General features: G+C 38.6%; 1 protein-coding gene across 2 annotated transcripts in view; it reads right to left on the reverse strand.

The window, feature by feature from the left end:
* Window positions 1-18,459, reverse strand: part of LOC105696045 (sister chromatid cohesion protein PDS5 homolog B) — a 60,236-nt gene extending 41,777 nt beyond the window's left edge. Inside the window, exons 1-9 of one of the 2 annotated variants that reach the window (XM_012418190.1) lie at window positions 18,166-18,459; window positions 17,743-17,866; window positions 16,780-16,934; window positions 16,234-16,428; window positions 15,815-16,005; window positions 15,527-15,734; window positions 12,015-12,820; window positions 1,859-2,201; window positions 1,681-1,785 (exon numbers count right to left, since the gene is read on the reverse strand). In XM_012418190.1, coding sequence (XP_012273613.1) covers window positions 1,681-1,785; window positions 1,859-2,201; window positions 12,015-12,820; window positions 15,527-15,734; window positions 15,815-16,005; window positions 16,234-16,428; window positions 16,780-16,860 — 1,929 coding nt within the window. In that variant the 5' untranslated portion in view covers window positions 16,861-16,934; window positions 17,743-17,866; window positions 18,166-18,459. The remainder of the gene's footprint in view (window positions 1-1,680; window positions 1,786-1,858; window positions 2,202-12,014; window positions 12,821-15,526; window positions 15,735-15,814; window positions 16,006-16,233; window positions 16,429-16,779; window positions 16,935-17,742; window positions 17,867-18,165) is intronic. The other variant, XM_012418191.1, reaches the window with a different exon arrangement.
* Window positions 18,460-23,883: the final 5,424 nt, after the last annotated feature.

Here is a 23,883-nt window from a genome sequence, read left to right on the forward strand (position 1 = left end):
ATTACCACCAGAGATGAGATGGAAGATTGCTCACGGGCAAGGTCGCGCACTGGCGATGGTAGGGACATCTAGCAGTGCCCAATGGTAATTCTACTAAGTGCAGTGAATTAATTACCTAACGAAACAGCACAATCCTCTGTTATGATAACGTCATCAAACTGTGATGAATTGTCAAACTTGTTGAGCCTCGGGTGAATATATGTAATCTTCGAGAAAATACACATGTCACACAAATCACATAATGTCTTTACATGTACTATTTTATCAAATCTAAACTCACTTCAGCAATGACTTAACCGTTCGAATCTCGTTTTACACTTTACAAATCATATCGACAACCAGTCTTATAACCTGACACGACACATAACTCACCACTTAGAATTTTATTGCTTGCCACATTACAATCTTGATCTTCTATTTATCTTAAAACTTTTATTTCACAGAATTATGAGCTTTTTCATTAAAATTTAATTTCTCTACCAATTACGAAAAATGTTGTACTAAGGTTATATTTACACCATCTACCTATACTGCAATGACTCTGGCGACTAAAATATTCTCAATGTTTTCGGTAACTTACGGTATGTTTCACAGTTACCTTCTCCAATTGTATGTTACCATGAATTTTCGAGCTCTAGACCTTGCCAGTGAGCAATTGCCCAATTCATCTGTTACCACTCGAGTATCCAAAATAGAGTTATCACCGAAAAAGTTCTACCTGAACTTTATTTTGTCGACGTTGGTTATATTTTTCGGCGCCCTTCATATCACCTTAACGGGCTACATACACCTGGATGGGTTGAAAAGGTAGAGTTTTTTCAAATATTTTTATTCGGTAATTCAACCTTTTATTTATAGCCCCTGCGAATTTCATTCCGAAATTCGTGAAATTAACGAAGTTACTACCTGTGACAAGTAGGTACGTGCTAGGGCCTAGCGCGCAGGCCAAATGTTCGAAAATATACATTGTCCCGCAAGTTCATCCAACGAAGTCAGGGCGCTAGCAAAATAGGTGAAATATGGTATATTGAAAGCCAGGCAGCTATACGGCTCAGGAATTGACGATTCAATGTGTGAAACGAAAAAATAACATCAGTAATACCTATGTCGATAACTTTAAACACGTTTTTCTTAAATCTACATTTTCAAAAATGGTGCCCAACCTATCTCGATAACCAACGGACCGATTCAGTAGAAATTTTACACAGATCTTTTTTATACAATTATCTACACGTTGTCAATGTTTTTTTTTAACATAATAGTTTTTCGTTATTGATAAAAACACATCGATTTGTTACCTGAAAATGACACCTACATCTTCAAATGGTCGCCATTTTCCGAAAAATTAAAATTTTTAAATGCGACTAGAATAAAAAGTCTTTTTTTTATGTACTTTAAGACAATATTTTAATTTTTGGAGATAAGAACTGTCAGAATTAGGATAGGCACTACAGAAGCCCGTATCACCAAATAGATACTACGGGATCACATGTACCCGTTTTATTTGGATATTCATTTATGAAAATTTTACTGGACTCATAAAAGTATGAGCTTTAAGACGAAATTAAAGATTCTGTAATAAAAGAAACTTTTATATGAAAAAAGTCCCAAATTCACTTTTTCTTTCCTACTCCTAGGTGTATGTAGCCCCTTAATGAGTCGGAAGACACGTGCACTTACCACAAGTAATCTCAGCCCTTTTTCGCCTGCATTGTTAGGATTCAGGCCAACCTCTTCTATAACGTTACCGCCTTTTAAGCAATCTAACACGTATCCGATTAAAATCTGCAACAAGGTAAAAAGTGTCACGAGTCACAATTTTAAATGTTAATAAAATAACTATACAGAATCGACTTACTTTGATCGCCTCTTTATCAATCATTACAGAGCTCACTCTCTCGAGAAGCATTTTTATTGTGTTGTAGTAAAGGTTCGTCATCACGGGTTGACCCAGTTTCTTAAGGACCAAACTAATTGTGTCCGCACATTCTTTGCAAGAGACGTTCGGTTGAACAATTGTTTCCATGCCTTTGAGCAGAGTTGAATCCTTCTTCATTTCTGAGCTAAATTTTTGCAAGAATTCCTGCACCTTCATTGGGTCCGGTAAAAAGCGCGAGATCTGAAGAATCTTCTGTGTTAATTTGTTCTGCGTGTCCGGTTCTCTTACAATATCTAACCATTCGATAACTGCTCTGCGCACTCTGAAAAACGATTCATTTCATCGGATTTCTTATCGAAGGTGGTCCGAAATTACCTTGTTTTATTAAGTGAGATCATCAATCCATATGCCATTTAACCCTTTCGCTACGACGGGTGACTATAGTCACCCGCCACAAAACGCCACTTACACCCGACGGATGACTATAGTCACCCACCACAAAACGCCACCTTCATACGAACTGAAGCGCGCAATGGTTACACTTTTGACGCGGCGCCCTGTTCTACGGGAGGGATTCCGTAGCGACGCCCGCCGTAGCCAAAAGGTTAAAGAAATTTGAAAGAGGCGTTTTGTCAAGTTACCTAATCATGTTAGTTTATCACAATTTTTCGGAATTACCGTTTAAAAGATATGAAATTTTTATTCGTTACCATAATTCAGTTTGTTCTCGTAAGACGATAAGAAATATTGGAGGAAGATATACTTTTAACATTAAATTTCGTGCAACTGAATGAAATGTTTCGGTCAGCGAACAAAATCCCGAATTCGGATATCGGCATGTAAATGTTTCAGTCAGTATTTTGGCAACAACTGACAGTTTGAAACATATCGGGGAATTAGGACATTGATGAGTCCGTAAAGCGTCAGTTTTATATTCTCTTAATTCGTAATAACGCATCATTCAATATTTTAAATCCGTTATTATATTTAATATTATCATCACTATATCCGTATCAGTAGGTTTCTACATTACCAAAGAATACAGATGACTCCATAGAAGCCCAGAAGGATACGGGCCTCCGATGCTAGGAAAAGTTGGCTAACATTTTAGTTATGTTAGCCAATTGTATGGTGGTGCCGCGGTATCTTCCACACCCTCTCCCCCTGCCATTTTCTATCTCATGTTCTCTCATTATGATGGAAACATATCCTTTCTTCGTCTTACACTGTCTACCGGGCCTCTCTCACTCTTCTCGGCGAATCTGAGAAACTCCGTCTCCTTCTATACATCTCTCTTTCTCCCGTGGTGTCGAATATAGTTGGCTAACACATGCGTTCTCTTTCTTACAGATCGTCCATTCCCGTTCCATATACCCCTCCCGGATTTTATGGGCATCTCTTATTCTCTACCACGTAGGATATGTTGGCTAACACATGCGTTCTCTCTCTTACAGATCTTCCATGCCCCTTCCGTCAATCGATGCGTATCTTTCTTTCTCCACCATGCAGGATAAGTCGACTAACACGTGCATTCTTTCTTTTTTTACAGATCGCCTGTTCCCCTTTCGTGTATGCCTTGACGGACAAAGTTCCCGCCGTTTTATGTCTGCCTTTCTTTCTCCTATCATTTAATATACGTGGGCTAACCATGCATTCATTTATGTCGACATTCCCCTTTTCTTGACGTCTCGTGATTCGTTTCAAGCGTCCATATGCTACGAGTTAGGTCCTTTAAATACCACGTGTATATTTCTATACATAAATAGAGTAATATTGCAATACAGAATACCATTGAAAAGTGTTTCTGTATATCGTGGATGTCACACATTTTTTAAGTCTTCAATAATTATATCGTATTAAGATATAATGAGCAAGGAATGTGCGATTCAGCACAAGCTTCAATCTCTCAGCGAACAGCTATGGAGCCTTCTGTGGTATCTCGGTTCTAAATCTGTTTTTTGTCCCGTATCGCGTGGCGTGTTGGGGGGAGAGGAGAGGGGGACGAACCCCCGCTTAGGGCAGCTCACGTCGCCCACGCTCTTCCCCTCACTCTGTAATGCTTTAATTCGCCCGTGCTGCCATCTAGCATCCCACTTGGTTATTATTTATTGGGTATCAAGTGCCAACACGGAAACTGAGCTTCTATGGAGACATCTGTATTCTTTGACATTATTAAAGCCCTGTTATCGTCTGGATGTATGTATGTACATCGCGAAACTAACCTAACGCGATTTCGACGGGTTCCGGCCCCAAAATCGAAAATCCTTGAAACATGTCCCCCCTAAATCGACCCCGAGGATCTCATAAAAAATATTAGATCAAAAAACTTCCGACTGCATGACCGAGGTTCGGCGATCGGTAGATAAACAATTTTGTATGCAATGCAATGTAACAATGTAGCGCTGTGTTCGCGCGCGCGCGCGCGCGTGTGCGTGTGCGTGTGCGTGTGCGTGTGCGTGTGCGTTTGCGTGTGCGTGTGCGTGTGCGTTTGCGTGTGCGTGTGTGTGCGTGCGTGCGTGTGCGTGCGTGCGTGTGTGTGTGTGTGTGTGTGTGTGTGTGTGTGTGTGTGTGTGTGTGTGTGTGTGTGTGACGGAACAAAGGTAAATAAAAAATTCCCATCGCATGATCGAGATTCGGCGATTGGTTGATCAAACTCGGCGCGGTCAAGCCACCGTAAAGAGCCGTGCCGCCGAAGCCGAGCGCGTCGGCGTTCGGGGTATATCTAGTTATTATACAGGGTGTCCCATCTGAAACAGTACGGCTTAATATCTCTTGTAAAAAAGGAGGGACAGCAAAATTATTCAAATAAAAGTTGTAGGGTTCGGAGGAGGAAATTCAGTGCTGATGGAATCCAGGCCCCCGTTGCTTATGTTTCTGTGCTACGAGCATAAAGTCAGTTTTCTTAAATGGCAACATTTTTCACCCCTACAAAAATTGTCCGTCAAATCGAAGAAAATTCAACCGTATCCTTTTTTTTATGATGTTTTTATGATGATTTTATGATTTTTGTGATGTTTCACATGAATAATCATACAAAAATCAATTAAAAGGGAAATAGCTTTATTTGGACTACCTTGCCACGCTTTACTATCTTGTCAATGTACCATGTAAACAAAAGATGACCGAGGTGAGTAAGGAACGTTGTAGTCACTTGTTATTCTTCATGTTCTGTCGGTAACAAAATATCTTTTATCGAATTCACACAGTGTCATTTACAATGGGTTATTCAGCTAGTGAATGTGTAGATATTTTACTAATATTAGGTGAATGTCGAGGAGTGTAACGGATAGCGACACGATTGTATGCACAGTGTTTTCCAAATCGATGACATCCTTTTGCTGCAGTCATTCGCCAAATCAAACGGAATTGTCGACTGGGAAAAATTGGGCAACGACAACACCAGCCAGATTTCAACCCTGACGATTTAGGCAGCATTGCTGTTATAGCAATGATACATATGAATCTTAACGTTAGTTTACGGGACATTGAACGTGATTTGGGAATACCACTGCCCACATAATCTTGAGATCTGGTCGGTATCATCCATACCATATCACGCTCACGCAAGCATTATCTCCCCAGGATATGGAGAACCGCATCAACTTCTGTCGTTGGGCTTTAAGAAGATTAAACAAAGACCCAGATTTCTTTTGATTCGTCGTATTTAGTGATGAAGCAACATTCCAGAGTACTGGCTCTTTAAATCGTTACAATTGCCATTATTGGTCAATCCAAAACCCTCATTGGACTCAGAGCATTGATCACCAGCATCGGTGAAGTGTTAACGTGTGGTGCGGTATTGTTGATGATCAAGTGATTGGACCCTGTTTGATGAAAATGTTAACGGCATGAGATTCTTACAGAACGAATTACCAATTCGCATAGAAAATGTGCATTTAGCAACTAGACAACAGGCATGGTTCCAGCAAGACGGTGCACCACCGCACTTCAGCCGATCTGTGAGAGATCATCTAAACATTGTTTTCCCCAATCATTGAATCGGTCGAAGTGGTTTTGTTCAGTGGCCACCTCGATCTCCTGAACTCACACCACTCGATCTTTATTTGTGGGGTTACGTGAAAGATGTGTACACCAATCGACCGACAACCCCCGTGGATTTTCAAAAACGGATCAGACATGCAATCGCGAACACTCCACTTAAAGTCCTTCGGTCTGTTCTTCGCCGGCTGAAGTGTGCCTTGCTGTTAATGCCGGTAACGTCGAACATCTTCTGCAATGACAGTTCGCGACACTTACACAAAAATACATGTAAGATAATCCAAATAAAACTATTTCCTTTTCATTTGATTTTTGTACGATTACTCATGTGAAAACGATGACGTAATAAAAAAAAATGGTATAGTTGAATTTTCCTCGGCATGACGAACAACTCTTGTAGGGGTGAAAAATGTTGTTGCCATTTAAGAAAACTGACTTTATGCTCGTAGCATAAAAACATAAGTAACGAGGGCCTGGATACCATCAGGACTGAGTTTCCCCTTCCGAACACCACAACTTTTATTTGAACAATTTTGCTGTCCTTTCTCTTTTACAAGAGATATTAAGCCGTACTATTTCAAATGGGACACCGTGTATATTAACACTTAACAGGGAGATCTCCCCGTTCGGTCGGCTAAGTGTTAAGACCTTAGTAACCGTAGCGAGAAAGTCATAAATGATCTTTACGCCACTTGTGCGAAATATAAGATGAAGGTGATATGAAAGAGTCAGCCTATATATATCTGAGACATCAAATCGTTCTTAAAAGTATTCTCTGAATTGGGTGCACCAATTCGTTTTTCAAATTTTACCACGTGAATGTGGAGACCCTTAGGTAGATCCTGAAACTCATGAAATTTTATTTTTCATAAAAATCTTATTTATTTATCATGAACTAGAACCAACATAGCGTGGTCTATACACTTTTTTGATGTTTCACACTTTTTGAAGGCTTAGACTCGAACATGAAGAGTTTCAGGACCTAATTCAAACAATTTAGTATACTACGGAAATGAAATATTACAGAGTCAGATGGGAAAATATGGAAAATACTGTCACCAACAATTGCAAGAGAATATTGGCATGTTTCGTGGGTAACATGTTTTTTAGAGCAAAAATTTAGTTGCAACTAAACGTCACAGATGGCGCCGTTGGCCCATTCGGGTATAAACAATCATGAATCCACGGGATTTCGACATTTTTACATCGATCTCTTTATAATTATTCGACTGAAATTAACACTTCACACTAACACGTGGAACGCTTCATTTCGTATAATTCCCAACGTATAGTGAATATCAAAAATAACATTGGGTGCATTCAGAGGAGACAACTGTTGAGTGACCGGTTAGCGCTCATCTGCTGAATGGGTACGTTCACTCAACATGTTTATTGATCAGACGCCATTTTATGTATCACACATTTTCGACGCTACCTACGCTCAACGTGTTGGATAGATCAATTTCAAATCCAAACCGTGTAAATTCAAGTTAAAGAAGCAAGGATGGCAAATGAAATCAGTTATTACAGTGAAATGTATGAAGTAAACGGTCTTCAGTACAGAGTATACATACACAGAGTGCAGAAGTGCATTAAATGTTACAAAATGGTACATTATTTCGAAATGTATACTTAACCTTAATCTAATGTACTCTATCTTCCTAATATAGACCAATCTGAAACAGTACGGCTTAATATCTCTTGTAAAAAAGGANGCCAGTGCTATAAGGAGGTTAGGTTACACAACACTGGATGCCGCCATATTATGATCATTGAACAGTCCATTCAGCAGAAAATCGCAACATGTTCCCAACTCATCGGTAACCGCTTTTCACCTCCGAATGCACCCATTACTACCAAAAAGAGTATAGATGTATTTTATTTTATCGACATCGATTAAATTTCTCAGCGCCTTCACTATCACCTTAACAGACAGACATTCTAACGATTCCTACAGATGGCGATACTAGCGACATTGATTTTGTCTAATTTTGCCAACATGCGTTTGACCGATGCTTACCGTGCGATGAGCGCAGGACTTAATCTATATCACGTGTTTGTGTGTAATGTGTTCACATTTTTAAGAAGAGTAGAGAAGAGTTTAAGTCACTGGATGAAATTTCAGTTTTAAACACAGACAATTCATTGTTTAAATAATTTCAAATTCAATTCTTTTCTGTTGTATACGACTAATTTTTAATTGCCCATATTTATTTTTAATTCAGTATTGTTATGTCATAAGCCATACAAAATACACAAATATGAGTCGAAAAAAATACATTATCCTAAAATCGATTGACTTTGTTTCGGAACCTAGCGTGTTACAGATTAGGTTATACCATTCACGATTAACCAAATTTTAGATAATTTCATATGATGTACTCTACATTTCTAAATCTAATTTATCGGAAATGCATTATAGAATATCCGTATTATTTGAATAAACATCGGCTAGACTGCACTGGGCATTATAAGCTCACCAATGGTCATTGAATCGAAGACTTAAACGTCTGATTCGATTCTCTTTGTTAAACGACTCCCGCACGTGCTCGAAGGCGAAAGGTCAGGTTACAAAAAAATCAAATTCTAGCTATTATTGCTTTATACCAAAGTGACAACTACCGAGCGAAATAAGCAACGTTGCTATACATTGATTTGTCCCTGTATGTTTATGTGTACTTGCTTGTGTACTCAATTGCTCTGTCTTTCTATTTCTTTGCCTCATTCTCTCATACGACGCTCGAGCGAAATTTTGGGCTACGGAAGAAATCAAAATCCTCACGATTGATTGGCTCTAGGCAATCATGGCAACTATGGATTACTTACTGCTGACAACATCACCTTGTATCAATTTGGGCTTTGACATACTAAAATTAATGTTATAATTATAAATGCATTATGTTTGAATTTCTAAATGATTTCAAGACTGAATTCAATAAAGAATATTTTTTCATTAAAGTATGGATTTATATTTCTGTTTCTGTTTTCATTTTTATAATATTTAAATAAGTGATTGATAAATGAATTCAGAAGTTCCATAGAAGCCCAGATCCTATGTTAGTGCTTGATGCTCTAAAAGTTGGCTAACAAACCAGGAGTGGAGGTAAAAGAGAAATCACACGTGTTAACCAACGACATCTCACATATGGGAGGAAAAGAGACGCATATAGAAAGACGAGTATTGTGTGTAAGAGAAAGAAAGAATGGAATTCACTATATATCGCCATAAGATTAAGAGAGATAGAGAGATGATTACAGCGCCGCCATGCATGGCTAACATACTATTTATCGAGCATCGAACGTCCGTATCCTTCTGGGCTTCTATGAAGACTTCTGAATTCTTCGTTAATAGATATACCATCTAGTCTGCCATCTGAGGATAAATGCCCCAAGCTCAAGGTATGAAAAATAACAGCTGGAGCATTAGCAAATTCCCCTCCACTATTCTTCCAAGTTATTGATTTTGACGTCAAATTGTTGGTGCCGAAGTGATCAGTGGATGTGTAAAATGTGTTGGACGGTCCGTATTTGTCATGATATTGTGTTTATCTTGTAATTATTGCCTCGGAATAGTAAGTCTATCATTGGTCTTGGCAGGCCGATTTTCAGAAAATTATGCCTCGTTTCCTTGTGCATGGTCCGTAAAAAACTGGCCATTCAACACATTTCGTGAATATCTAGTTTCTTGCAGTGCTAATCTTCGCTAGAAAATGTCATTCATTTTTAAAAATAGCTACTAGGAAATTCATGCAATTTCCTCACTTCTGACGTCATTAATTTAAAATGGCCGAGTCGCGGTTACTAGAGCCTTAGCGGCAATTTTAAGATTACCTAATTTATTTCAATTATTGTAACGGGTCCAAATTAAGAGTGCGCGAAATTGTACTATGGCCATTATTTCGGCATACGTAGGACATGTGCAATTAGAATGCCGTACGAGTAGAGAGGTCTCGGGAGAGGGAAGCGCGGCTCTCGAGCGCGGAGCATCGCGAGAGAGCACCCTTAAGGTGAAGTGAAACACGTCGAGGAACTTGATCGACGTCGATAAAGAAGATTTTTCTAAATGCCTACGTTGCCGACGTTTGTTTTTATATTGACAGTTGTGTCGAATTATATTGGGTATTGTACCAAATGGCATCCTCTACCTGTCGTTTTCGTACATTAATTGTAATGAAACGGAAGTAAAACATCAGGAATCCTATGGATTCATGCTTTCTGAGGCCCTAATTGATTGCAGAAAGACCCACCCTGCGCCATCTGTGATTTCGTCAATTGAATTTTCACTCCGAAACATTATTCCCATCGTTTTAACATAGAAGCGCATACAACACTTTTTTTTGCCTTTATCCCGTTGAAATGTGAGTTTATCAATTACCAGAGTGTTCTAAATTGTCGTAAAATTGTCCTGACCCTTTCGTTTCTCATATCAGAGCCTTTGATAATTGTATATCGATCGAAATATGAGAGCTCGACGCCATTTTGGTTCTGGTCTGGGCTAAGTTAAACAATTTTTTCCAAAAACCCAAATTTTAAATGTGTCAGGACAATTCTTAGATGATCACGAGTCATGTGTCGAAGTTTCGGACAGTTTGGTCCAATACCCTTAAAAAAAAGTATTGTATTCGAATCGACTGATTTGAAGGGAGTTTCACTTCACCTTAGTCTGGGATATCGATCGTGTAACGATCAACGGGTCTTACTCTTGGATATCGATATTGTAACGATCAACGAGAGTTCTCGAAAACCCTCCGCGACGCGAAGACGCATGATTGCGCCTGGAATCAATTTCGTTTTGAAGTTCTGGAAAACCGCGGAAATAACTTCGTTGGGAGACTGCTCGTTCCTCGATGACCAAGCATTGCCGCTCACGATTCGAGTGCGGACAAAACATCTCGTCAAGAACGAATGAGCTTTGATATAATTATTTTCAGGTCCCGTGTTCCAGTGGGCCTGGCATAACGACCACACCCACATCCTAGTTCACTAAAATCCTATACGAAAATCGTACCTTCGTGTCCTCTAAATCGCACGTTGCGATTGAAATCGGAGTTCCTATTCTACAAAACCTTAACCCAGCCAATACCGCAGCTGGATAACATAGTGTAAGTAATACTAAAATCCGGAGGGAATAACTCCGGAAGACACATAAATCCGCGGTTGATTTTAGTCCGCGAGTCCAAATTGATTGGAGAAGATTATTTCAAGTTAGGCTGATCAGTCACCCAAATTAAATCCCAATTTCTCATCTCAGTTGTAAACTAACAACTCTTTATTTCGATCCTACTAACGGCCGAGTTTCAAATCAAACGCGACGGTAAGAATTCGAGACGTGGGGAAGGGGAAATGCGGAGAGACGCGAGGACGGTTATTAAGTCCGATTTGAATCCTACCCCAAACCACACTATCCAAATAATCTTTACTTCACATGTTTTCATATTCCTTTGTGGATTCGATGATGAACAAATAGAACGCACCGTTGATGGAATAAGTCATTCTCACTAAGAATCATTTCCTTTTCCTTTCCTTTCCCGATCAGAGCACGTGAGTCAGGGAAAACCCCATTAATCCAATTAGGGCAGCAGCTAATTAAATTAAAGAGGCCGGAAACTCCAGAACCTTCCCAGGAATTGAAATCGCCAAATTCTACCCTAGACCAGACGGCGCCGGAGCGCTTAGCCTTAGAAAAACCCACTAGAACCGGTTCTAGCGGACGGGCCTCCCGAAATCCGGAATATAGACACGCTGAGCTGATCGCTCGTGAAACACTCTCCTCGTTCTCTCCGCAGTCTCTTTTTCTTTTATATATTAGAATTTAAATTAATTTCGGTCTTAGGAGTCGTGAGGCTCGAACCCTCGAAGGATGCAGTTTTTCAGTGCATGGGCACGGATCAAAACTGCGTACCATTACATTATATCAAATTTGATTGCTGCAGAAACATTATGGGAAGAGGCTCTCACATCCATGATACAATTTTTCTTTTATGATACAGTGTACAAGGCTAACAATTCTCTCACCCTGAAAATGTACCATTTTTAATCGAAAAGCTTAAAATACCATTATAAGCTCAATTTCACATCAACCTATGCAATAAAATTGTCAATAAAGTACTGAAGAATTAACACGAGTGATACTCACGCAAGCTGGTGCTTCTGAAGCTCGACGAACGCTTTCGAGGCGTGATCATCAATGGTACCGAGCAAATGATACAGCTTCTTCATTCTCTCCTCGGCCGGCAATTGGTAAGGAACCAAGCAGGTGTTCAAAAGCCTTTCAACTAGCAACCTGTCCTCCATTCCAACCATATAATACCCGTGTAAAATCTTATCTTTAATCCACGTGACTGCCTTCTTTGTGGCCTGTGGCACGTCCGCATCATTCAAATGCTTTTTATAAATCATTGCCAAGCCCGCCATGGCTTCCTTTCTAATCTTGAACTTCTTGTCTAGAGTCCTCTCTTTAACGAACTCGAGGAGATCCTCGCTGTCCGAGACGACTTCGAAGTCCTTCCTTGCGGTGGTCACAATAGCCATGACAACTTCGTACCTAACGTTCTCGTCAGCGTCGTGCTGACGCAATTTCAGCGTATCGGTAATGTCCTTCCTGAGCTCGGGATGATTCAGCAGAAAATGCATCGAGTACTGCACGCACTTTATACGAATAGCTACACTAATGTCGTTGAATCGGCCCAGAAATGCTCGCCAGAGTTGCGTATGTTGAACGGCCAGTTGAGAACCCTTCTCCGAGAACATTCTGGCCAATAGAGCAACCGCTCCGAGCCTTTCGTTCTCGATAGCGGATTTTAATTTGCATTCTAGCTGGGGCAGAACGGATAGTAATACGCCTGGGCAGATGTGGTTCAGCTCATAGATTAAGTCATACACCTTCCTGCAAATTTGTAAGCCCTTCTCCTCTTTACCCAAGATTAGGACGTGGTTGAAGAACTGAAAAAAATGGTCAATCAATATCTTAAGCTTATAATAAGTTCGTCTAATTCAAACGCAAACATTTATAGGAGGAAAAATAATGTCAATGCTGGCGTTATATGTAATGATACTAATTTGAACAGTTCTCTTTTTGTAAAGTATTTTCAGTTAGACTTCAATTTCGTTTTATAAAAACAATTATATCATAGAATTTGTGAAGATCTGATAGAGAAGACGACAAAAATTTCGGTACATGTTAGAAATGAAAAAGAATAGTAACATTGTCACTTTTAATTACGCTCATTTGTTTCCTAATAACTATAGTATTCTTAATCACTTAATTCACTTAATCACTTAATCAATTTAGAGTTTTTAATCACTTCGGAATCAAAAACTTATCAAGTAAATATTTTAAAATACGAAACTGCTAATAGAAACGAAAACTATGGCTAGTGTCTTTATCACTTAAGGGGATGTGAATGTAGCATCTGTGGGATGAATCGTTGACGAAACTTTTCTTCAAACTGCGTGTGCTGAATCGTTTCAAACTTTAAAATATGAATATGAAGGTTTCAAGGAAGTCTACACAACTATGAAATTTCATTTTTCATAAAAAATGTTTTAAATATTTATAAACAAATTTTTAAAAAATTGAAATGTGGTTGTCTGGACTTTCCTAACAGCCTCCATATTCACGTTGTAAAGTTTGTTCATTGTAAAATTTGAAACGATTCGATATGCCCAATTCGGACAAAAATGTCATACTCTTTGACGCCACTTTCACATCACCTTAAAAAGAGAACCCCATCAATCCAGCGAAAAGCAATCGATTTTCTTTTTGCATTTTCTTAAAGTTTCGTATTTAAAGAACACCTAGTTAACATATTATGTTAAAATAATAAACATTGTAAAAGATACGAGAGATAAATGATACTGCGCGGCCCACCCGTGGCGAGCACATCAGCCTTGCTTGGCAGGCATGTGACATCGCTTCCAGATTAAAATTGCAATATATACCTATATACATTATGTATACTATATATATGTTACAGTATAATTATGCTATATATATTTTATGGACTTTTTACATGTAAATCATTTCTCAAACTTTAAACGCCTTTCTCTAGGAACTACTTTTTCTATTTCGGTGGGCTGGATATCTCAAAGACATCCTCCGATCAAGTTCAAATTTTGAGGTATGTTGTAAAATATCTTTTCGCTGGGGATGCTATATTTATGCTAACTTTTGTCAATTAAACTCTTTTATGTGCCCTAAAACAAAACAAAAAATAATAAATGGTACTTTCTGGAAACCGACCTGTATCTATCACATTTTTCATAATTCTGTTTCAAAAAGGTCCATCTCCTAAAGAAAGGTGTGTTTTACAACATATTTTTTTTATTTTTGATTTAAGACAAAATTACTAGCAGTTATCGTGCCCACCATATCGGTGCAACCATTTAACCTCGGTACACGTTTCCTCTCGTAAGTCGACTAATAAATTTTGTAGGTCAAAAAGAAAATGTATGCAAATACACTATTGTAATATCAGTAAACCTAGCATCTTTTTAAAAAATAAGCTTAAATTTTTGTACGAAAAAAAAATCCCAAAATTAATCCAGTTTAAGATAAAACTAAGATAAATAGGGTTCCCCCTTAAAAAACCTTTTGGAACCAAAGCTGGTGTGCAGATTTGATCGTTGGATCCCTTTCCACAATTTTAGCAATCTTTTAGTACATTCATCTATATTAACAACTTCGTTGACCGTCAATGTAACTGCCGTTCTGGTGAAGTGACAATTAACCACGTTGCCCATTTTCATTTGCAGCCAACATTAACCAGCTTCTGATCGATGTTCATGAGATGCTGTCCGACTTCGCTCACCCGTTGCTTCCTGACCTCGTTTAGCATTAAATCCGTCGTTTTTTGCATTCAGAAAGTCTACACCATTTTATTAAATCCCACAATCGAAACAATGTTTTATCGAATAAGAATGACTGTATGTGAGACGCAAGGACAGTCAATTTTTCGAAATAAGAATCACTCCCTTACCACATGTTACTTAGCGCTATTTACTCATGACGATTCAATTAATTAAAACAGCCTGTAACGTCGTGTCAAATATACTGATTATGTTGTAAATCTTTCAATGCGTTTACACTGAATAGTAGCCTTTCCCATTACTTAATTTTTTGTAATTTCTCTTTGTTAACAAAACTACAAAGAAAATTCCTTAAAAGATCGAAACGCACGCGTTGAAAATCATTAATTTTTGGTTCCATGATGCCATTTATATGATCCAATTTTTTACTGTTTAGATTATAAATATATTGTAAATTATTACCATTCAATTAGATATTTGTGTTACTGATCTGGTTAGTACCAAGCCCCCTTAATAATTTACTTCTTTGTCACTTCTAATGTTTCAAATGTTTAACCATACCAGCTTAAAAAAAAATTAATATACATGTAAGTTCATTCAAGAAAGATTGACTGAAAAATGCACGATTAAAAAATGTTAATATATGATGTTTAAAAACAAAAAAGAATATCAATGCTTTTACAATTGAATGACATTAGTTTTCTATTAATTTGCAAGGTGTTTCAAAGATCTAGGCTATTCAAATTAAAAAAATCATTACATAAATAAATTTCAGCTTTATTTATGTTTTTAGGGAAAATGAGATCCATGTACGCGATTTATGTTGTACATTTGACTCACCGCTTGAATATAAGGTTCCAAAGTATCACTACATTTAATGATAAGTTCCTTAGCAAGCATATATGCATTCTTCTTCTGAGTTTTGTTGGGCTCTACAATATTCATTAGAATGATATCCAACAGCTCGTTACTGACGATATCAGACTCGGTGATAAGTGGACACAAAACATCCAACATAAAACTCTTCACTTTCCCAGAGTGCTCGTCACTGAAAACATCATTCAGTTGCATGCAAATGCAATTCAACATAATACAAGGGCAAGTAAACAATAAAACAAAGATACTTACTTAACGATTTTGAACATTAATGAAAAGAGAGCGCAGAAAATTTCCTGACAATCTTCTAATTCAAAGCACATATTAAATGATTTGACATATGCTAAATTTTCAAGTAGATAAAAGTATCTTTTAAACGCTGGGTCTTTAGGGTCTTTCAATCCAGCCAACTGTTTAATTAAAAATAGAAATATTGTTTTGACCTGAAACAGACATTAATGTATCATGAAAATAGAAATAACAATATGTAAAAGCTGATTTAGCATATAATAATTAGATGAATCTTATTCCCTTTCGTCTTTCAGTTCAACTCTTAGATTTTCAATGCTTTAATAATTTGTTTATAATTGAATAAGAGAAACTTAAAGTATGTCTAATATGGGTAGTAGAACAAGTAATTAAAACACCATAAAAGCTGTTTCACTGGTTACCTGGTCAGCATCCTTATAAGGAGCTTCAGGAGCATATACTCTTAGTACATCTGCAATGCAGCAAGCTATGAGTAATTGGACGTCCTTGCTTTGATGCATCAGGAAATGTTCCTCTGCTAAATGCAGTGCCAAAGGAATGTATTGCTGATACATTCCCTCATCCTGACCCATTGCTTGTAAGGTATGCGCAAGTGTCTGTAAACCAAATAAATTTATATTATTTTAACTGAAAGTGGCAAGTAAGTTTTATGTATTTATTTACCTCAATTTGTCATTTAAAACTCAAGAGACTTTATTATTATAAAAAAAAAAGGTTTTGCTTCTGAAAACCTCATGAAATCAATTACTATAAACCATATACGTAACAGGAACATTTTTAGAAGATATTTGTTTTTTTACTTTTCTTGCGCAATTAAAAAAATATGTAGCAGATCAAATTTTATCAAACTATAGTCTTGTGTACATGTTTTAAATTTATTCTTTTACTATTCTATGAAAATGAATTTCAGTGAATACCAATTAAATAAATTAAATTTCTGGATATACCTTAAGTCTCCGAATGAGCTCATCTTGACCTAAGTCTTCGGTAACGGACCTACACCCTTGAGGGTAAATTATTTCTGACATTGTGTTAATCGATTGGTCCAATTAGTTTTGCAAATCTTTCAGTCTAAAGATTTAACTAGAACACTGTCCAAACTCTGTAACAAAAGTAATTAATAATAAGAATGATACCTATGAATACTTCTAAAACTGCTATAACTTTAAAAACATCTAAAACAGTAAAATGAAACAATATTGCTGTTGATATTGTAATAAAGTTACATTTTAATACACTAATTAAACAAAAATCTAACATGTAACTTTCCAACATTTTTTTGTCATTCAAACACATCAATCTTAAATCAATTACAACTTTTTCTTTGAAACTTATTTATGTAATATACTAAAGTGAAGTACATATATACATAAGCATACAAAAAAGAGAGAGAAACCTCTCTATATATATTTAATATGAATATTGGCAAAACACAATCACTATGTGATTTATATGGAAATATTGTACATTCTATTGTAACAGATAAAGGATAGTTTGACTTTTTATACCAAATCATTTTTTATTCAAAATGTATCGACTAAAGCAAGTGATCACAACATATATGGGTTTTGTTTTCTCCAATTACGAAATGCGATCTAAATCTTTCAAGTGCTCAATTGAAACCTTATCGATCAAGTTTGTTACCCAGATTATAAAACCAGAAAGAAGTCTAATACATCGGTAAAAGTAATAACTTGCTGGACAACTTTATCTCTATCGAAAGGATAAAACGACGTTCTAAATAAACTTAGACATTTATTATATTTATTATATTTCGTGTTCCTCATAACATATATTAACACTAAAAGAACCAACAAGTTATAACCCCAATTACCAATATCATTTAAAAACAGTCATTTTACTGGCTCGTGGTAAATTTAGTGTTAAACATTCTAAATAAAGTCCATTACCTTCAATAGTATCACAAATAATGAGAAATTTAATTTGGATACTTAAAAAACGCATAAACAAAACATTTTGCATCTATTCATAAGACACAAATATATCGTAGCACTCCTCCAGGTTAAAATTTCCCTGAAACATAATGCATGTAAATATAGAAAGAACATTAGTTTCTTCAAAACACTGGGTCTACAACACATTGGATCTAACAAAGACCCTAAATTATCAACGTTTGTATTGGAGTTTCTCAGCGCCTACTCAAAATTGTCTCATGTAAGGTTATGTTGGCTCGAAAAGCAAGGGTAAAAGTACTGACGTAAACAAATTTAATTTTCGCAAAGAATTCATAATAGTCGCAAAGAAACACCTGGCCGTCCTCAGCATTCGATCATTCGGTAACTGGACAATAACTTAGCAAATAATTTAATTACCTCAGGTTATGCATAGACACCGAGAAGCCTATGACACTCAAAATATCAATAAACCAAATATATCTGACGGGACACACGGCACGGGTTCCGCTTCTCGGGTCCACTGCACTTATCGCGATGATTTTACTGCTCAATGTGAATACGCCGACTTCGCCGAACTTCTAGCAAATTTTCATACACACTAGACATGGCAGAACCGTTAAAACCTCGCCAAGAAAATGGAAAAATCGGCTTCTTAAACAGTCAACTGTGTCACAGGACGCGACGGAGCACAATTCGACACTTTGAAGTTGTCTATGCATACCACGTTTGAAGGTGTTCAGAAAAATGTCCATTTGTTGGCGATAACGGCCAGTTTCGAACTACGCGACTAGACATTTGCTAAAATGGCGCATATCCGACCAATAAACGGTCGAAAAGACGAGACGGCAAATCAGCGACGAGGTATGTACACTGGACTCCATCGATGGCTTGCACCTGGTCCGCACTGCCCTCTCTGGCCGCGCAGCGTACTAGCGGCGGGAGCAGCGCGGAATTCGAATCGCTCGAGGGGCAGAATGGATTTCCTAAAGAAAATAAATATTTATAAACAAAAACAATTAATGAAAATTATTTTAGTATTACTGTGGAGCGTCCCTGACCCACCTAACGTAGTTTTTGTTAAATAATAATTTACAGAATTTTATAAAGAATATAATAGAACATGTTCTATTAAATGTTAACAAGTTTCTTAGTGATTCAATTGTTCCATTCACTGAACCGAAGTTAGAATATTATCTTAGCTTAAAAGAAATAGTTTCTAAATATATATACAGTGAAATACCGTCGGAAAATTTACGACGCATCAACTATCGGACACAGAAACGAAATCGTGATTTCATGCCTCTTATATATTTACGTTCCACACCATTCTTCGTATTCCTCGAATAAATGGACACCTGTAAATCATTAAATCAGCATGTAAATGAGCACCCGTAAACATAAGAAAGACTTTTCATATCCGAGTTTATTATAAACGCAAATCGGAGTAACTCTTACGAATTGATTTCATTCGAAATAGGTATCCAAAACGAAAAACCCCATTTCCATTTCGTATTTGAAATAAGAACAATAAACTGTTATGGATTTCAAATTTTAAATAGACTTTGAATCGATTTGCGTTTGAAATTAAATACTCCCAGAGAAATGAGAATATTAGAAAAGAGTCGATCAGAATGATACTTGTTCTATCAACTGAATCAACTCTCGAAAAAGTTAAACATCACGTGTAACTCGAAATAGCCACATTGGCAAAAACAGATGAGATTAAATTGTTTACTTGCATTTTAAATACAAATACAAGTCATAAAATTACGTGTCCGAAAAAGGCATGGACAACGGAGGGTTAACATTACGACTAGATGGCACGGTCAATTCGAGACGACATTTCTCGTGGAGGAATTGATCCTCCATTCCCTCTGTTAATTACTTGATCGCAGTGGCTGCAAAATGACAATCCGCCTTGCGAGCCGCGGAAGGAAGGGGCGATAAGGCCCGAGGGTGAAGGACGGCAAGCGAGAACGCCGTCGGGAGGCATAAGATCCGCGAGAGAGCAACGGAGAACGCCGTTCCGGAAGGAACGAAGCCGTAGCCCGGGGCAGAAAGAGAATCTTCTTTGCCGGCGTGAAAACATTGACAATAATCCGCTTATCGGGTAACCGACATTGATACCCTCACAGCAGGGGGTGGGAGGCCCAAGACCGGAGTCTTGAGAGTGGTAGTGGAAGCCCGGGGCCTATGCGACCCATAGGAGCAAACGAGAACGCCACGTCCCGAGCCCCTAGTCGGCGGCCGAGCCGGGCCGACCACGCCAACGCGAAAGCGTTTTCTGGTCAGGACTCGAAGCCCGGACGCATAAGTCTGACTCTACTGTATGAGACGGATAGCACATCGAATAGGCCATCTCACTCGGACACACGGCCTCCAGGGCGGATATAGAGAGACACAAGTATGCAGTACCCTTACTGCACCGGCCCTCCGTCCTCGTGATACCGCCGAGGCTGACAAGTGAGGGTCGACGGACTCGAATGCTATCCGAATGACTGACCCCCCTCCGCCGCTGTACCATCCATGTGTAACGTTTGTCAGAGAATTCATATAACGAAATATGGGCCACTTAAATTTACTTTTGGGCTGTAGCGGGACTGTTCGACCGTCGCGAAATGCGCTACAACTTGTTTGCATGCAGTATCATATTGCAAAACTGTCAATTCGCAATTACAAACAAACTGTCAATTACAAACTACGTTAAGCAGATTGGTCATCGAGTGTATAAAAATGGCACCCAAGAAATCTTCCAGACTGCCCTCGAGCGAGAAAAACGGGACCAAATAACTTTGACAGATACTAAAGAAATTTATAAAGTTTTATATTGGCTGCTTATTTTTAAGGAGAATAAAATGTATTTTAAGACATTCACGAAGACTAGCATTTATGTTTTCGTTCATGAATTTCTAGATTTATGTTGTTTTACTTCTGCGCGGAAAAAAAATGAGTAAATTCAACTCATTTTCTGAGTTAAATATGGCGATCTCAATAAGTGAGTTGGATCAACTTACATTTAGTGAGAAATCACATTTTGTAGTTGAATCAACTCCAAACTTGACTGAAATAGAATTGATAGCTCCAAATCTAAATTGAATCAACTGGTTTATTGAGTTCGCCACATTTAACTCAGAAAATTAAACGAATTTACTCTCCTTTTTTTTCGGTTTACTAAAAAATACGAGAAAACATATGTTTGATGAGGGTTGCACATGGTCTTCCTAATAGCAGATTGTATTTTCTATTGGAAAAAAAACTTGTTTCTTGAGTGTAGACCTAATATTTCTAATTTTTTGTATTTATTGACCTACAACTTGGAGTCTATTGGGGCATCTACAGGAAAAATTATATCAAAACTATGGTTCACCCTATAAATTACTTCTTAATGGCATTCAAGGATATTTATCAGTTATCTAAAATTGAAACCAACTTGTTAAAAGAAATAAATAAATGTTACTAACATAAACATCTGAAAATCGTACCGATTGACCCCGTGTGACGGTATTGCAGGTGTTAATATTTATAAAATTTATTCCTTTTTCGCCGATCTCGCCGTGCTCATTGACAGGGTAAACAGGGAAAAGGTCCTACCGCCGCAAGGTAATAAAACGATTATACCCCTTCCGGGGTCTTTACGTCTTCACCCGCTTTTGAATGGCAGATTACAATACAGGCCATTACCAACTGTGGGAACCAACCATGGTGGGCTAAGGGGAATAGGGGGATGAGTCATTCCGAAAGCGTTCGAGTCTGTCGACACTCAGCCTCGGCGGTAGCACGTGGACGGAGAGCCGGTGCGGTAAGGAGACTGTATACTTGTGTCTCTCTATATCCGCCCTGGAGGCCGTGCGTCCGAGAGAGATGGCCTATTTGTTGTGCTATCCACCTCACAGAGTAGAGACAGACATATGCGTCCAGACTTCGAGTCCCAACTAGATAACGCTTTCGCATTGGCGTGGCCGGCACGGCTCGGCCGCCGACTAGGGGCTCGAGGGGCGTGGCGTTCTCGTTTGCTCCTACGGGTCGGCATAGGCCCCGGGCTTCCACTACCGCTTTCAAGACTCCGGTCTCGGGCCTCCCACCCTCTGCTGTGAAGGTTTCAATGTCGGTTTCCCGATAAGCGGATTATTGTCAATGCTTTCACGCCGACAAAGAAGATTCTCTTTCTGCCCCGGGCTACGGCCTCATTCCTTCCGGAACGTCGTTCTCCCTTGCTCTCTCGCGGGTCTTATGTCTCCCAACGGCGTTCTCGCTCACCCGCAGGCCTTACCGCCCCTTCCTTCCATGGCTCGCAAGGTGGATTGTCATTTTGCGACGACCGGGATCAAGTAATCGACAGAGGGAAAGGAGGGTCGATTCCTTAGCGAAAACTGTTGTCTCGAATAAACTATGCTGTCTACTCGTAACTTTAACCTTTCGTCGTCCCTGCTTTATTAACACTTTACCGACCGCCAGTTGATTAATCGACTTTTTGTTCCCAGCGCTTACCGACCGGCAGTTGATTAATCGACTTTTTGTTCCCAGCGCTTACCGTCCGGCAGTCGATTAATCGAATATTTGTTTCCCCGCGCTTACCGACCAGCAGTCGATTCATCGACTTTTTGTCCACAGCGCTAACCGAGCCGGTGCTTGAGAAAATCTGCGGCTGAGTGGCCGGTGAGAAGGGCATAGGATTTTCGAACCGCTACCGGTCGGTAGAGTGTTAAGACATGTAAATTTATAAACCATGTGGGAACTGAAACACGACGAAATTTGAGAGTTCCGTGGCTTAAAAGAAAACAAATTGAAGGCATTGACATTAAAGCAAAATGATATAAAGAGAAATTTTGCAAAAAACGTAAACTAAAATAAGCACAGTAAATAGAGGAAACACGATTGGAAATAAAATGTTATATTTCCGAAGGAATTGACATTCTTGCAATATGATATTATACGCAAACCAGTTGTACAATGTTTCGCGATGGTCGAACAGTCCCGTTACAGCCCAATGTAAATTTAAATGGCCAATATTTCGTTATATGAATTTTCTGACAAACGCGACACGTGGAGGGAAAAGGGAAGGAGAAGACCAAAAATAAGTTTCCCGTCGTCGGGTCCGGCTCGGCTTGGCCGCCTGCTCGGGGCTCGAGGGTCCTAAACGTGGCGTTCTCTCTTACTCCTACGGGTCGCATAGCCACAGGGCTTTCTCTACCGCTCTTAAAACTCCTGTCTCGGGCCTTCTACTCCCTGTTGTGAGGGTCTCGGTATCGGCTCCCGATAATCGGATTAGCATCGATGTCTACAACTCTGGCGAGGAAGACTCTCTCTCTACCCCGGGGTGGGGTCTTGTCCCATCCTGAGCGGCGTTCTCCGTTGCTCTCTCGCGGATCTTATGCCTCTCGTTCACCCTCGGGCCTTATCGCCCCTTCCTTCCGCGGCTCGCAAGGCGGATTGTCATTTTGCAGCGACTGCGATCAAGTAATTAACAGAGGGAATGGAGGATCAATTCCTCCACGAGAAATGTCGTCTCGAATTAACCGTGCCATCTAGTCGTAATGTTAACCCTCCGTTGTCCATGCCTTTTTCGGACACGTAATTTTATGAATTGTATTTGTATTTAAAATGCAAGTAAACAATTTAATCTCATCTGTTTTTGCCAATGTGGCTATTTCGAGTTACGCGTGTGGCTTAACTTGTTCGAGAATTGATTCAGTTGATAGAACAAGTATCATTCTGATCGACTCTTTTCTAATATTCACTTTTCTCTGGAAGTATTTAATTTCAACGCAAATAGATTCAAAATCTGTTTAAAATTGGGAATCCATAATAGTTTATTGTTCTTATTTCAAATACGAAATGGAAATGGGGTTTTTCGTTTTGGATACCTGATTTCGAATGAAATCAATTCGTAAGAGTTACTTCGATTTGCGTTTATAATAAACTCGGATAAGAAAAGTCTTTCTTATGTTTACGGGTGCTCATTTACATGCTGATTTAATGATTTACAGGTGTCCATTTATTCGAGGAATACGAAGAATGGTGTAGAACGTAAATATATAAGAGGCATGAAATCACGATTTCGTTTCTNTTCGTTTCTATGTCCGATAGTAGATAATTAATAATAACAGAGATGAGCACCCTGCTCATCTCTGATAA

Source organism: Orussus abietinus, unplaced genomic scaffold, assembly GCF_000612105.2.
Source record: "Orussus abietinus isolate OABI.00-Male unplaced genomic scaffold, Oabi_2.0 scaffold208, whole genome shotgun sequence".
NCBI classification, from domain to species: domain Eukaryota; kingdom Metazoa; phylum Arthropoda; class Insecta; order Hymenoptera; family Orussidae; genus Orussus; species Orussus abietinus.